General features: G+C 46.3%; 4 protein-coding genes across 5 annotated transcripts; 2 read left to right on the forward strand and 2 right to left on the reverse strand.

Annotated features, from left to right (window-relative positions):
* The first annotated feature begins 256 nt into the window (after positions 1-256).
* Positions 257-1650, forward strand: LOC6736919 (transmembrane protein 11 homolog, mitochondrial). Its single transcript, XM_016170914.3, has 4 exons — positions 257-382; positions 633-781; positions 836-1020; positions 1083-1650. The coding sequence occupies exons 1-4, from the start codon at positions 360-362 to the stop codon at positions 1245-1247; spliced, it is 522 nt and encodes a 173-aa protein (XP_016030570.1). The 5' UTR covers positions 257-359; the 3' UTR covers positions 1248-1650.
* Positions 1651-1789: 139 nt separating this feature from the next.
* Positions 1790-5217, forward strand: LOC6736920 (peptidoglycan-recognition protein LD). 2 transcript variants are annotated; one of them, XM_016170917.3, is made up of 4 exons: positions 1790-1949; positions 2215-2526; positions 2853-3031; positions 3096-5217. In XM_016170917.3, exons 1-4 carry the CDS (start codon positions 1919-1921, stop codon positions 3420-3422), a joined length of 849 nt encoding a protein of 282 aa, XP_016030568.1. In that variant the 5' UTR covers positions 1790-1918; the 3' UTR covers positions 3423-5217. The 2 variants fall into 2 exon arrangements, with proteins under 2 accessions (XP_016030568.1, XP_016030566.1); XM_016170915.3 differs by lacking the exon at positions 1790-1949 and having other exon boundaries at positions 1970-2526.
* On the reverse strand, positions 3439-4632 carry LOC27207062 (alpha-tocopherol transfer protein-like). Its single transcript, XM_016182813.3, has one exon. It carries the CDS (start codon positions 4630-4632, stop codon positions 3658-3660), a length of 975 nt encoding a protein of 324 aa, XP_016030571.1. The 3' UTR covers positions 3439-3657.
* A 5218-nt stretch (positions 5218-10435) lies between the features above and the next one.
* LOC6739619 (E3 ubiquitin-protein ligase Bre1) lies at positions 10436-14512 on the reverse strand. Its single transcript, XM_016174314.3, has 4 exons — positions 14354-14512; positions 12985-14137; positions 11982-12871; positions 10436-11929 (listed from the first exon to the last, which is right to left on the reverse strand). Exons 2-4 carry the CDS (start codon positions 14128-14130, stop codon positions 10831-10833), a joined length of 3135 nt encoding a protein of 1044 aa, XP_016030572.1. The 5' UTR covers positions 14131-14137; positions 14354-14512; the 3' UTR covers positions 10436-10830.
* Between the last annotated feature and the right edge of the window lie 166 nt (positions 14513-14678).

The following is a 14678-nucleotide window of genomic DNA, read 5'->3' on the forward strand; positions in this document are numbered from 1 at the left end:
ATATCGTAAATAGAGATGGGAGAAATGAGTTAGTGACTGAACAAGACAAACAGTGAACTATTCTTAAAAACTTTAATCTAATCTAATTTCCTTAATGAATATTTTTTAAAAATTACCTAAGTAGCTATATAGTGGAATCATACCTTTATGTATAGGCCGCTATTTCAAGGAAAATATGGTATTTGCGAATACGATATAATTCAAGTGTGCCGCCCAAATGCGGTATTTTTTTGGATCATTGCAATAGACAAATGGTATTTGCAGTATTATGCCCTTAGGTACCTGGTATATTTTAACGGTCCAGCTGCGGCCGCACTGAGTTTATTAACAACATAGAAAACAACAAATTTATTAGCAAAATGGTTAGCAGAAATATAGAAAGGTAAATACGGCGCCCAGTTACGCGGATGCAGTGGGATTACGCAACGCATTCCATCTGGGTGCAGCCAAATCGCAGTTCCCAAGTGCACCTGCCCTGGTTATGCAATTTAGTAGGCGGCTTCTTCATTTATCTCGTCCGGACAATGGCTTCTCTGCTTCGGTTGTTCTGAGCGCTTGATCTTGACCTTAACCTTGAGCTCCACATCAAGATAACCATGATTGATTCGTGTATTGTTGTTCTACTTGTGCAGCACCAGTAAGGTGCCAACTTTCCATGTCATCCGCGAGGTCTACGACAGCTCTAATGCTCACGAAAGATTCGAGGCTGAACTGGACAAGGCGCTGGAAGCCAAGGTGGACTTCATCGTTATAGAGCCGCCTCGGCTGGGCGACGAAACTGGTAATTAGGGAGAGCTTCCTTTGAAAGCACAGTATTGATTTCATATCTTCACAGGTCGTTGGATTTGGGTGGGCAATTGCCTGCACAAGACGGCGGTGGCCACTGGAGTGGTTTCCCTGGTGGCCAGCTTGCTGTGGCGGGATCGCCCCATCATTGCAGCTCCCGCTTGTGCACTCTCGATTTTTTGCACAGGACTGTACACGGTCTCCTGGAACTATGATCCTTGTTGTCAATATCAGGTATGAAAGGAAAAGTTCTGGATATTCTCGATTGAGCAGCTCACTTTGGTTGTGCTTTCCAGGTGGAAAATAATGACGCCGTGTTGGAGAAACTGCCACTGACAGATGTCTCCTCGCCTGTGATTTTGGGCTACTCGCCCAACTCAAAAACCAAATACTTGCACCGTGGCGTATCCTTTCTCTCGGCTGCCCTGTGCGCCTGGCAGATTTGGAGGTCCTACAAGTAGGGGTCGCAAAGGAGCCCCTGATATGGCCAGCTGCTGGATTAGGCCTGTCCCCTGCGGAGGCGTAATACCTAATAAGTTAAGTTTAGGCACATAGGCGAATGCATTTCTTTTAGATTTTCGAACGATTTTAACACAATGTATTGTCTTTCGTGAAACTTTTAAATGTTCCCATAACCAGTGTCCATGTCTAGTGTTCCCGTGGCTGCCACTTGCACTGGCTAGCATGCTCATAACTTATTACGGTCCCCAAGCCCAAGTTAGTCTTAAGAGAGGAGCAGCCTCTGCACTGTAAATTAAGCAAAGCCAACCTCTGTGTATAAAGCGAAACCCATTTATGATTGTTATTAGAGTCTAGTTGAAGATATCAGCAAACGAAAGTCAAATAAACGCAATGCGAATGTTACTCCCGGCTTTAAAGTTACCCCAGAGCTAAGAGAGTCGAAGAGTGAGTGCGATAAGAGACCCCTTGAAAATTCGTAGCTGATGATTTATGGAAATGTTGTGCTTCATGCGGGCTGGTTCTCTCCCTTGTTCTCGTCGCAGTCGTTTTGTGCATTCTGCTGCCAGTGGTTGGCAGCGGCGACTCCGATCGATCGAGTGGTGTGTTCCAGTGCGATCCGGTAAGGAGCTGACCCACTCCACAGCACCACCTTGATGCCGAGGCTGCAGTCATGGACTCCAGCCACATAGCCGTGCGAGTGGGTAAGTCCGGCGATAGATAAGCCCTTGTCTTGATAAGATATAGTTAAGGGGTGAGATATATACATCTCGGCTGGATATCCCAGCCCAGTTAGTGGCAAGATGCCGATCTTTGTTAGCGCCTACAGTCTGCGTGCAATCAGCAAATACTATGCCCACCAAGACCAGAGTGGCCTGGACAAACTGTGCCACTTGACTAATCATCTGGTCGCCTTTATCTTCGCTAAACTCCATAATTTGTTGTTTGCTCTATATTTCGCTACGATAGCACGTCGTAGTCCCTCGCCGGCCGCCGTCTCCCAGTCGTCGTACGGCAGTCTGGGTTCCAGCCAAGATATACACATTCGAGTGGACAAGGATGGCGTTGCCAGCGAATCCACTCCGCTGCTGGCAGCTGCTCAGCGGTCCATCAAGACGTCCTCATCCCTCACAGCCTCAGTCTCCGCCTCCTCCTCGACGCCTTCGAGTTGCCGGAGGAACCCCACGCTCCACGAAGACTGCTTCAATTGGCGCTCGGTGGGACTGCTGGTCATGTGTGCATCCGCCTTGGCACTGGCCGCCTATTTGCTCTGGAGACAAAGTGAGTTTGCCCGCTGATGGTGGACGTGCACGAGTACGTGCTCAAATCGTTATTGTTACATATGCATAATAAATAAATCTCAATTAGCTGTGAGTTATGATAAGCTGCTCATGTGCGTTTTGATGGGCAGGCGAAAGTATTCAAAAATCTATCTATTAAATCTATACTCATGAGATAATGTATCTGACATTAAGTTTAAGCAAACCAAACTTAAGATTCGTTTCATATTTCGTATGCATGCATGACTCATTGTTAATTTTTTGGAAATTCGCCTTTATAGGCGGACAAAGCCACTTAATGACTGAATCACTTTGCACTGCTTGCAGCCCAAACGCCGGACTTTGGCTACCGACTCAGTATCGTGGGTCATGGCATATGGTCGGATATGGATATCCAGGGTCGGGGAACTCTTTTCGATCCGATCGGTGTCGACACAGTGATTTTTACCCACACTGGGAGCAATGAATGCCACGATGATTGCCCGGATGTATTGCATAAGCTGGAAGTGAGTTAATCGGACATAAGTATGTGTACATTGTAATCAAAGCTAAATTCATTCATCTCCTTAGAGGTCGCATCTTGGCGAGCTGCCCTACAACTTCCTGGTCGCCGGTGATTGTCAGGTCTTCGAGGCACGAGGCTGGCACTATCGGAGTCAGTATCCAAGGGATCTAATTGGAATAGACTCGTTGGTGATGGCCTTTGTGGGTAACTTCAGTGGGAGGCCACCCATCGATTGCCAGTTGATGGCCGCCCAGGCTCTGATTCTGGAATCCCTAAAGCGTCGGATTCTGCAGCCAGTGTACCAACTCTTCGTGTTGGGCAGCTATACGGACGCATTGCAGCGGGAACTGAGGCACTGGCCGCACTACGCGAGCCACCAAACGTCCAAGTGAAGCAACAAAGAGATGATTCCAAATTATTCCTCTCGTTTATTGTACGCCAAACACAAACAGTATACAAAGAAGCGCAGGATGAGTAAAGCGGTTGCCACCGATAAGCGAATCAGGGATCCCCAGGATCGGGCGCTGGCCAGGATCGGGGGACCGGCGAAGCGTTGCGCATTGGGTTAATTGATTGGATGTTGCCTAAGACTAAGGACTATAAACTTAAACTACAACTGGCGATCGGCTAGTCGAACTCCAGTTTCCGAAAGCTACCCTCGATGGACTCGATTTGTGAAACGAAGTTGGGTCCGCCGGTGGAGGCCTTTTCGGCATTGAAGCTGCTGCGCCGCTGGATGCCGCGATCGGAGAGCAGTATGCTCTTGTCCAGGCCGAGGATCAGGTCGCGCTTGCTCGCCAGCTCCTGCTTCCACAGCTCGATCATCTCGCGCATGGGCACCTTGCCACCCATTTCCAGCGGCAGACAGCCCTGGTCCACGCTCTTCATCAGCTCCTTCTCGCTGCCGTAGATGATCAGGCGGTTCTTCATCTTGGAACTGACGCGGTTCTTCACGAAATCAATGAGCCACTTGAGTGTGGATGGCACATTGATCAGGTGGATCTCCTTGTGACGCATGGGCAGCGATTGCTCACCCCACTTGAAGATGCGGGCAAACTCCGTGGGATTCCAGTTGGTCACATGCGCCGTGGTCACGCCGGCGAAGTCGCCCACATGCGATAGCCCAGTGATCTGCGTCTCCTGATCCTCCATCAGGCACTCGTAGGTGAGGAAATGCGCCTTGGCCTGGTCGCAGCTAGTGTGGATCTTCGGATTTAACCCCTTGGCATTGATGACCACCACGCGGCGACCGTGCTTGTCCCGCTGTGGCACCGCAAATATGTATCCCTGATCGATGAGGTCGCCGAGTCGCGGCTCCAGATAGTCCAGCTGGGTGCTCATGTGCGGGAACGTTCTCCTGATGTTCAGGTACTTGAGCAGCGTCTGCTCGGCCATCGGCACACTGAACTTCTTGGCGCGCAGGAAGCGCAGCAGGAAGGTATCGTCGCATCGCACATTCTGCAGATCCTCGTTCTTGGCCACCCAGTTGCGCAGCTGCTCCAGCGACTGCTCCCGCGTGCATCGATCCTCGCGCAGCTCCCGCTTGGCAATCTTCAGCAGTGCCTCCGGCAGGGCTGTCGTCTCCCCCTGATCCTGCACCATATTCTGCTCTCCTTCTTCGCTGGAAGATCTGCGGTTCGTTGCGGCTGCTCTGTGGTCACGCGATTGGCATGGACTGCGGTCACTACAAAGAACGATAAGAAGTGCACGGATTAGTCGGGGTTTTCTCAAATCCACATTGTATGATTAATATATATACATATACTGTTGTTAAAGAGATTGAATTTACTTACATACATACTTATAACATAAATAATTAAATAAAATAAGAATAACTTTTCTTCTTGATTTAGAATATTGAATATATTATCTATAACCAAGTTAAGCTCATTATAAAAAGTGCCCAATATCAAGTTCAAGCCTTTGGTTTAATCAATAGAAAAACTCACTTGGGAATCACCAACAGCTAAACTTATTGTTTAATAATTCTGCATATGTTTATCAATGAGATTTATTAGTGGTCATCCCATTGAAATTAGTTCAAGGTCCCAGTGATCTCAAGGCGAACGCCACCGGATCACGGATCGCTGTAATTTGCAAATATTTGCTAATTAAAACTCGCGTTTGAGACGCGTTTTTGTTAAAACAGCGCTGCGAAAGCGACGAAATAAAAAAAAGTATAAATTATTCACTTCTTTGTTGTTAGAGGAAACATAAAGCGACCACCAAATGCCATTATGGCCGCACATAAAATATGTATGGCAAAAAAAAAAAAACCAAAAAAGAAACCAGGCGAATTGGTTCAAGTTCAAAACTGTTTACAGAAAGCGGGTCAAAAAAAAATATATATATGTATGTTCGTAATTAGCCAGAAAGAGTTTCACTGTTTGAGCATCGAGCATTCATTGCATAACAATAAAGAGCGTGAAAAGCAAAGAAAAGTATGTGGAAAGCGAGCGAACAATGCCACTGTTTGACTTTTGCCTATAAACAAAGTGCCAACATCGATTTATACCAATATTTGCACACAATTTGTGATCCGAGCTGCGGATGGGTTTCGATTGTTTTATGGCCCTTTGTGTCTGCCCAATCCAATCCCCCCGCCAGATAATCGAGATCGAAATCCGTTTTCCCATGACATCGACCCATTTGCATATGTACATACATACATACGTACATATGTCTTGGGTTCGAACGTTGCGAACTCTGTGCCATTTAATTGATTCGATTTTGGTCCAAAATTTGCATTCGATTTTGCTTATTTTTGGTTTTTTCTTTTAGCTTTTTTTTTCTTTTGTCGGCTTTTCAATTTTCGTTTTGTCGGTTTTCCCCTCGCTCAACTGGAAATGCGATTTCAAAATGTCATTCATTGGGCAATGCGCCCGTTGGATCCCGCTTGCCATCTCTTTCGCCCGCCAGCTACCCCTCTCTCTCTCTCGCTCGCCCGCTCCTCCACATGTTTCAACATGTTTATTAGGAGCTCGTTGTGGCTTGCGTGGCTTTTGTGTGGCCAACTGAACAGGCCAATAATGCAACAGGCGGTGCAATCGTGGCTTATTTGGTAATTGTTATTCCACAGCCTCCTTTATTCCCCGCGCTGATTGATTTCCGAAAAGGTTTCAGGCTGATCATGTTTGCTTTTTCAAAGGCAGCACACAATTGCAAGTCCATTTTTGACCAAAAAGGTTAATTGGATTTTGATACATCTTGCAGTAGTTGATTGCCTTTTGATGGAAATGCGCATGAAAATCATAAAATTTAAAAGTAGGAGTAGGAGTAGGGCGGTTCGTTTGCTTATAAGTTTGGATTATTATCCTAAAACATATGTTTACTCTTGTTTATTTTTAGTAAATGCTGTAAGTGAACACTCTTTGCTTTTCTTCATATTGTTATGCTATGAAAAGTATGGAAAATGTTGAATGAAATGCTGTAAGTGATTTGATTAATCCTTGTATGCTTGTGCTATCCTGTTCATATATCCTTTCCGTTTTAGTTTTGGCTACATCCTTTTAGTTGCTCTCGAAATTATCACAAACACACACACACACACATTGGCACTTACACTCCTTTTTTCGATTCCTTTGATCGTTGTTTTCGAGCACGTCACACGCTGCGTATGAGCAATGCCAAACGCCCGTTTCGCAATCCTTGATACGGGTTCTCCGACCACGACTTGTATATGAGCACCTCGTTGGGATTTAGCTATGCCAGACGGACGATCTTCGAGAGACGACGCGCCGATCGAAATGTATGTACGTCCAAGCAACGCGAGGTCCAAACAACGAATGACGCTGGCTGGGGAGGCCTCGTCTAGCAAAACAACGAAAAAGCCCGAGGAGAAACAAAAATTGTTAAAGAAATTAACTGGATTATATAATGGCCATGCCACACCACTACAGACGAACACTATGTATAGCCCACTGAGCCGAGTGGCTGAGCGCGGGATTCGAATGCAATCTGATCGGTTTGTTCGCTGGGTAAATGCTGCTGCGGCTGCATGGAGATTGAGTTGGAGCTGGAGATGGAGGGAACAAGTTTTTGGCCAGCCGAAACTGAAAGTACGAAGTACACGAACCTTTTGGCCAGATGTTTTTTTTCTGTTTGGGGTAGAGCCTGATCCCCCAGCCATCAAAGGCAGCCATAAAGTATTAAAGAGCTGCTGTTGTTGGGCAATGTCAGTTGGGCAGTTAGTCACCTGCTCACTTGGTCACTTGGCCACCAGTGGCTGTGGATCAGGTTCGCTTGCGGTTTATTTTCGACTTTTCTTCACAGTTAAACCTTTGTCAATCCATAGCTGTATTCCCTGCCCATTTTCACGCCCATCATTTCATTCATTGGGTTTGTTTAAAAACGCGACTGGTTAAAAAAAAAATTAAAAATTTGCATTTTCATGGCTCGACTTGAGTTGGCAGTGAAGCGAGAATGGTGGCCAACCTTGAAAATGCAATACCCCATTCGTAATGATGCTGTCGCCATTGCTAATGGTCCAAACACCTAATGACCACCCGGCGCATACGTCATCTGGCGATCGGGTGATATGGCGATGTTTATCCAGCTCCCGAGCTCCCCAGCTCTCTAGTTCCAGTTTCAGTGCCAGTTGGAATTGCGACTGCAGTTTACGACTGGGAAATGCGTTGGCCCTTTCGGCTCTTTCGGTATCTTTGTGGAACCAGGGCCATGACGTGGGCTTGGAAATGTGGACATTCGAACATTCGAACATTTGGACATCTGAGTAGCGTTGGCATTTCGGCATTTCCCAACCCGAAGGGCGTAGGTCCACAAATGCATAGTAAGATTCATTGAGCTGCGATCATCAGCATGCTAATACAATGATTAGTTTCCGTTCGCCCGTGGGCGAGTTGATTGGATGAATCGATGGCTGGATGGTTGGCACGCCCTGAGTGCTAAACAATCATTAAACTGCAGTGTGAAAATGCCTTTGTTCGATGATAATTAATGTTGATCTTGTTATGAGCCTTGATTCAATGACAATTTCGTTTATTGATGGCGGAGAGAAGGCCGCTTGAGATAGATTTCCCTTCGCAACCTTGGTGGTTAAGTGAAAAACTCCATTTCATTAGCATTTGGCTATGTGGATGGGTGGACCATCATTTGTTGCAAAACTTCAAATTAACTTTTGCATTCTTTAATGACCATTAAGCTTAGCAAAAAGTTGAAGTTTTGTATCTAGGATTATAATATTAAATGCTTATTAAAATCTGTATAAATCTCAACTGCAAGTTTTAAAGTAGTTAGTTGCTCATGAATTGAAGCTGTGGTTTAATGACTTGAGCTCATTGACTTTAAAGTTATGCAGAATTTTATATTATATGTAAATATAATTAACCTTGTTCGCTGCATCCTAGATAAGTAGCTACATCCCTAAATGAAAGGAACTTAAATCAATCAGTTTAACCCAAAGTGGTTACATCCTTTATGTAAACTTCCGTGTTGGTATCTCCTGTAGTCTTACGACCCGGTTATTCCCCGATTGCAGCGATAACCTTCGCTGGTGCCCCTGACCAGCACGGATTGACCTACTCCAGCGCTCCGCCGGCGCAGGCAGATCTTAAACGGATTCGTTATGTTGGTAATAACCGCACTCGCTTCGCCAAGTGCTCGGTGTAATGTTGCTCACTCATCGCTGGCACGATTTTAATTTCTCACTCTTTTTACATTTATTTTTTCGTTTTCGTTTCATTTTCCCTCATTTTTTGTTTCTTTTTTTAGCCTGGCTTGCCGCATAACGGGTTTACGGCGCAGATGCCCCAACAACCCGTCCAATTGCTCCACATCAGCTGATAGCTGGTTGCCTACCAGGTAGCCCGCTCATAAAGATGCCGCCACCTCTCGATGCGAACAATAATAATAATTTTTAATAAACACATTACATGGCGCAAAGCGGACGAAACAATTTGCAATTTCTGTGAATCGAGGGGGGTAAATTTGGTACAGCTGGATTGGGTAAACTTTTTGATATGGCAGTAAATGGTAAAACCTTTTTTCGAAATATTCGGCCGTGCAAACAAACAAGCCTCGCTGCCCACAAGATTTTACGGTGCTTTTGTGATTTTGGTCTTAGCCATAATTAACAGCGAAGAAAATCAGCGGCAGGGCTTAATTATGGTTTCGAAAATGAATCGAGTTCCAGCATACACACGCACATTACCCATCCATACATTCTCTTTCTGGCTGCTGGCTATTTTCGGGTCTTTCTTGATCCGCCAAAAATGGCAGATGTTTGATTTCGTTAAAAATTTGCATATCATTTTTGGGGATTTACAGAACAATAATTTATCATCTAAGCCTTTTTAGGGCATCGATGAGGGGGCTATTTGGCCAATACGCAATACACACTTTGTTGATACTGGCGCAGTTACCACGAGCCCACTTGCCCAAGGTAAATAAATTCTTGGCTCACTTTTGGTCGCCGAATTGCGTCAGCTGTTAATTATAATTGCACAAGACAATGTCGCTGCTCTTGAGCCATTGTAATAAATACTAGGTAGCATAATTACTGGGGAATGGCCAACTGGGCTGTTCTGGCCAATTGGAACCTAACACGGCTAACTTAAACTAGATTCGCCGGCAAAAGTGTAATGCAAATTAGACTTAAGACAATTGCTCAAAAGACTTTGGTCCAGTTGAACGCAATTAAATATTTATAAATAGAAAATATGCAACGACAATTGCCAATTTATACCAGTTGAGTTAAATGAACGTTTAGTTTCATGTACTTATGCTTTTAAAATATAAATTTAAAATATAATACAATAGGAGTTATGTATTTTTGTAGCTAAATATCGTATTTTGCTGTAAGCAAACTGTTTATATATAAAAATATAGTTATGGCCACACCGCGTATGCTCCATTTCTACATTATGTAGTGAACAAAATAGAAGCACAGCTTTTCAAAACCCGATAACCTGTTGCGCGCCAACGCTTACAGGTTTCAGATAGACATGGATGTTATTAACATGAGTGCGTGGGTGCTAACAGCGCTAACAGGTGGATTTCATGTAGAGAGATAATATGGATTGAAAGTCACGATTTCTGATCATTAGTTTCTTTATTCGTTAAACAGTACACATAAAGAACGAACACATTTACATACAAACAAAAAACAATCAAAACTCGTTTTGTTCAGCTGAACAACAATTTTCGATCATACATTATTACAATTACTTATCAATTATAACCAAGTTAGCAGCCCTTCAAAGCAAAGCGCGACTTTTAAACGGATTCACCGCCAAGTTTATACAATTGATATCTATGCTACGTTCGATCATTACAATAGTAGTAGTTAACTTAAGATTAGAATATGCTTAATGCTAACTGAATGCAAGACAAAGAACCTACACTTATGTATATGGGGTATCTGAATAACTCGGGGCATGCTAAACAATAGGTTTTAGCCATTTATTAGTGTTCGTACATTTAGTTTTCAAATTAAATCATTTAAAAATAGTTTGATTTACAAAAACTAGAAGCTACATAAAAACCGCGCGACGATCTCGCGGCACTCATAATGAGATGCTTTTGCTTGGCGCCAGAATGAACAAATTCAAATAATTGCCATGGGGAATCTGGGAGGAAAGTTATTCGGAGACTACTTAACCAAATATTAGTACGTATGTAATATATGCATAATGAATAATAATCCGGCATGAATGTTGGGTGTGTGTGACTGACTGTCTCTGCTTGGGTGTGCGGGAGTGGTGTGTGCCGTGGGTGGATTTGTGTATGAATAGGACATGACCGGAACGTATCTAAATTATCGTTACGGGGTCTATCGCTTATCTACTGCAGATATAGCCTATGATAATCGTTGGCGCCGAAGGCGCAGTTGCATTTGGGACACTTCCGCTGCCGCGTTTCATACCTAGTGCGCAGGCAGTCGTAGCAGAAGACGTGGAAACACTTTGACAGGACAGCATCCTTCCGCTTCACCTTGCACGAGGGACACGTGAGCGTTTCTTTGTATTCGCGGATCTCCTCAATCATCACCTCGTCGATGGTGGTGCCCGACATCTCCATCTTCTTCATGCGCTCCGCCTTGCGTTTAAACTGCGCCAGCTCCTCCTGCAGCCGCTTGGTCTTGTAGGCCTCCGCCTCCAGCGAACTGGTCTTCTCCGCCACCACTTGCTGCGCCTCCTTCATCTGCGCGTGATACTTTTCCAGATGCAGCTTGAGGTCCGCTGCCGATTGCGCCGATTCAATCGCCTTGCGTTTGTGCATCTCCATGGCTTGCTGCCGCAGCATCAACTCCTTCTCAATCGACGCGACTGTGGCCTGCAGGCTGCGTTCCTTCTCCTCGAGCTTTCGCAGCACAATGTGCATGGCTTCGATTTGCGTGGTCGCCGTTGCCATCTGATCCTCCAGCACCGTCTTTTCCTCTCTCAGAAGTTTGTGCAGCTGGTTGGCCTTGATGCGCTCCGACATTAGCTTAAAGTTCGCATCGTCCTTTTCACGCAGCTGTTGTATGAGTCGGGAGTTCTGCTCCTGCATGTCCTCGAACGCCTGGCCGGTAACCTCCATCTCGTTCAGCAGTGCCTCCTCTTCGTGGGAACCGACAAAGGGTCGCGTGTAGTTCGCTGTGCCGGGCGCTCCACTGCCCCAAGAATTATCCGTGGGCTTGTGGTTGGCCATCTGTTTTTGCAGCTCGTACTTCTGCTCCTCCAGTTGCTTAATCTTACGTAACGCCTCCTCGTCGGCCAGCTTCTTCCGTTCCTCGCGCTTGCTTTCCTGCAGCTTCTTTAGCTGCTGGCGCAGCTCCTCGATCTCGGAGCGCAGTTTCTTCTCGGTGGCCATCAGCTGGACCTTGTCGCGCTGATCCTTCGATACGCCTTTGTACATATCCAGCAGGAGTTTCATTTCTTTCTGGTCGTTCAGCGCTTTTCTGTAAATCAAACCATGTTAAATAGATAATCGTAATTGCTGAACAAACTTACTTTAGTTGCGCCTTCAGATCCCGCACCGCTTCACTTTCCACTGCCTTCACATCCTTGGCCTTGACACCATCCTTGGAATCCTTTTCGTTTTTGACAGGAACAGAATTGGTACCAGTACTTGTTGAGTTTCCGGGTCCAGGGGAATCCTTCTTCTCAGCTGCCGCCGCGTCTCCAGAACTAAGCTTCTCTTGCTTAATGCCGTCCTTTACGTCCTTACCACTGGCCTCGTCATCAGCTTCATCTTCAGCCGAGATATGGTTCTCCTCCTTGATGGCTACGTTGGTATCGTTGCCGGAATTCGTTTGGTTTGTTTGTCCACTGGCAGAAACGTTGTTGGAGTTCTCCTCCTTCACACCTGTAGAGTTCTCCTGCTTGATTTCTTCGCCAGCCGCACCAGTCGCCGCCTGCAACTTGTTGCCTTCGAGGGTTGCTAGTGCATCGGCGAGCTCCTGACGCAGCTTCAAGTTGTCCGTCGAGGTGTCCTTGTACTTTCGCTTGTAGCGCTGCACCTCACCCTTCAGTTGGCCATTATGGTTTTGTAGAGAGGTGATCAGGTGGCGCATCTCGCGATTGATGGGTGCTGTCTGCTCGTTGGCTGCCATGTTCTGCTCGAACTCAATGCGTAGCGCTTCATACTCCTTGCGGATGAGGGCTAGAACGTCCTCCATCTGGATCATCTCGCTGCGTACCTTCTTCTGGGCAATAAGTTCCTCGCTCTCCATCACTTCGATTTGTCGCAGATGCTGGTTCTTGCTCGTTTGCAGCTGGTTTCGGGTCTCGTCCAGCATGGTCTTTATCTGCATGGACTCGTTGTAGAGCACGGAAAACTGGCTCTGCAGGCACTTGTACTCCGTGGTTTCCACAATTACGGATTCCGGCAACTGTCGTATCTGGAATGGATTTTAGGGATGAATCAGTATAATACAAAAAAATATAACCGAAATGACTAACTATAATTAGCAATGCTGCAGATATGGTAATACATTATTCATTCAAAACTTACATCCATTTTGAGCTTCTCCACCTCCTTGAGGGTTTCGCGATGCGTGGCGTGGAGCTTATCCAGCTCCTGCAGTCGGTTGTTGGCCAGTTCGCGGTACTCCTCCAGCTCCTTTTGCAGCTCCTCCAAGAGCTGGCTATTAACGCTGGTGGTAGCGCCGCCGCTGCCTGTGGAAGTGGGTGTCTTGGCACTATTAGTGCTCTTATTGGGATCACCGTAAATCTGGTGGTAGGCCTTCAGCTTTTCAATGGCCTCGGCCAGGTGGTTCTCAAGCTTATCATTCCGGCAATGGATCTTCTCTAGGTCATATTGCAGTTCGTCTATCTGGTTCTTCAGTTCGGCGTTCTCCGTCTCCTTGGCGGTATGGGCGTCCTGGTACTCCTTCATCTTCAGCGACATGGTGTGGAACTTCTCGTGTAGCGAGGTATTCAGATTCTGCAGCTTGTGGTTTTCGCTCATGATCTCGATGTGCGTTTGCTTCAGGGTTTCCTCTAGCGCATGGACACCGGCCGATGACGTTGTCGTCTCCGCATCGCCGCTGGCCTGCTGCTGCTCCTCCTCGCCGCCAGCCCCCGCTCCTGAACCGGAGCCAGCTGAAGCCAGACTATCACCTTTCAAGACATGAGTTATCTTTTCATTGCGTTGCATTAACCTATCAATAACCTGTACGATCTTGGCCACCGCCCTTTTGGACACTTGGACGCGGTTGGCCAGCTTCTCGTCCAGCTCCTCCTTGTCCCAGGTGGACAGTTGGGCGAGAAACGAGGTGGTCACCTCGTTCTCATTCCGGTTCTCCAGTTCATCGGCCGTCTCGGCATCGAAGCGCTGCAGCAGGACTCGTATGTCCTCGTTCAGCTGATTCCAATACCGATTGACCACGTTTAGCACGGCGTCGTCCTGCGTTTGCCGCTTTTCCAGCTGCTCGATCCGATGTCGCAGCTCCGCCTCCGTTCGCATCCGCTGTTCGATGCGCTGTGCGAGCTTCTTGTTCTGGAACTCCAGCACCTTGATGTCCATCTCCTCCAGCGTGGACACCGGCCCAATCAGATGGGGCTCGAAGTGCACCTTCTTGATGGGCGGCTGGCCGGCGGCTGCGGCGGCCACCAAGCAGCTGCTGCCGGTGGCGTCGTCGGCGCTCCGTTTCGACATCCTTGCACTGCGGAAAACAAGACAGAGATGTCGAATAGGACTGATTTCAGTTGTAAAAACAATTGGAGTGTTGAAAATTATTGATTTGCCCATTCGTGGCTGTACTCCATTTTTTTATCGTGTGCGGTGGAGGCGGTGGCGGTAGAGGCGTAACGCTCCCGCCACTGCCAGCATCGCCATGCCTTCGGTGTACTCAAAATCTTGAACATGGTGGGCCACTTACCTTAATCTCGGGTTTATACACTTTTAACTTAACATTAATTAAGGTTTTCTTTTGCTTTTCTACGTTTTGCCTGGCTTCATCAATATCGAATGCGGGCTGCGGTCACACCTGGAATTTTCACAGCAGCACGGTAACACCATTCACAATACTCCCTCGCAATTGCGTTCACGTTATCGATAACTGTAAGTCTGTGCTTAGCGGTAAATATCGAATAGAGGCAGCTAAAACTAAAAATACTAGATTGAAAGCGGGAAATTTAAATTTACGAAATTTATGCAGAAGAAATATATTAAAAATTTTGAATAAAATTAACAATTTAAAAACG

Source organism: Drosophila simulans, chromosome 3L (genome assembly GCF_016746395.2).
Source record: "Drosophila simulans strain w501 chromosome 3L, Prin_Dsim_3.1, whole genome shotgun sequence".
Taxonomy (NCBI): Eukaryota; Metazoa; Arthropoda; class Insecta; order Diptera; family Drosophilidae; genus Drosophila; species Drosophila simulans.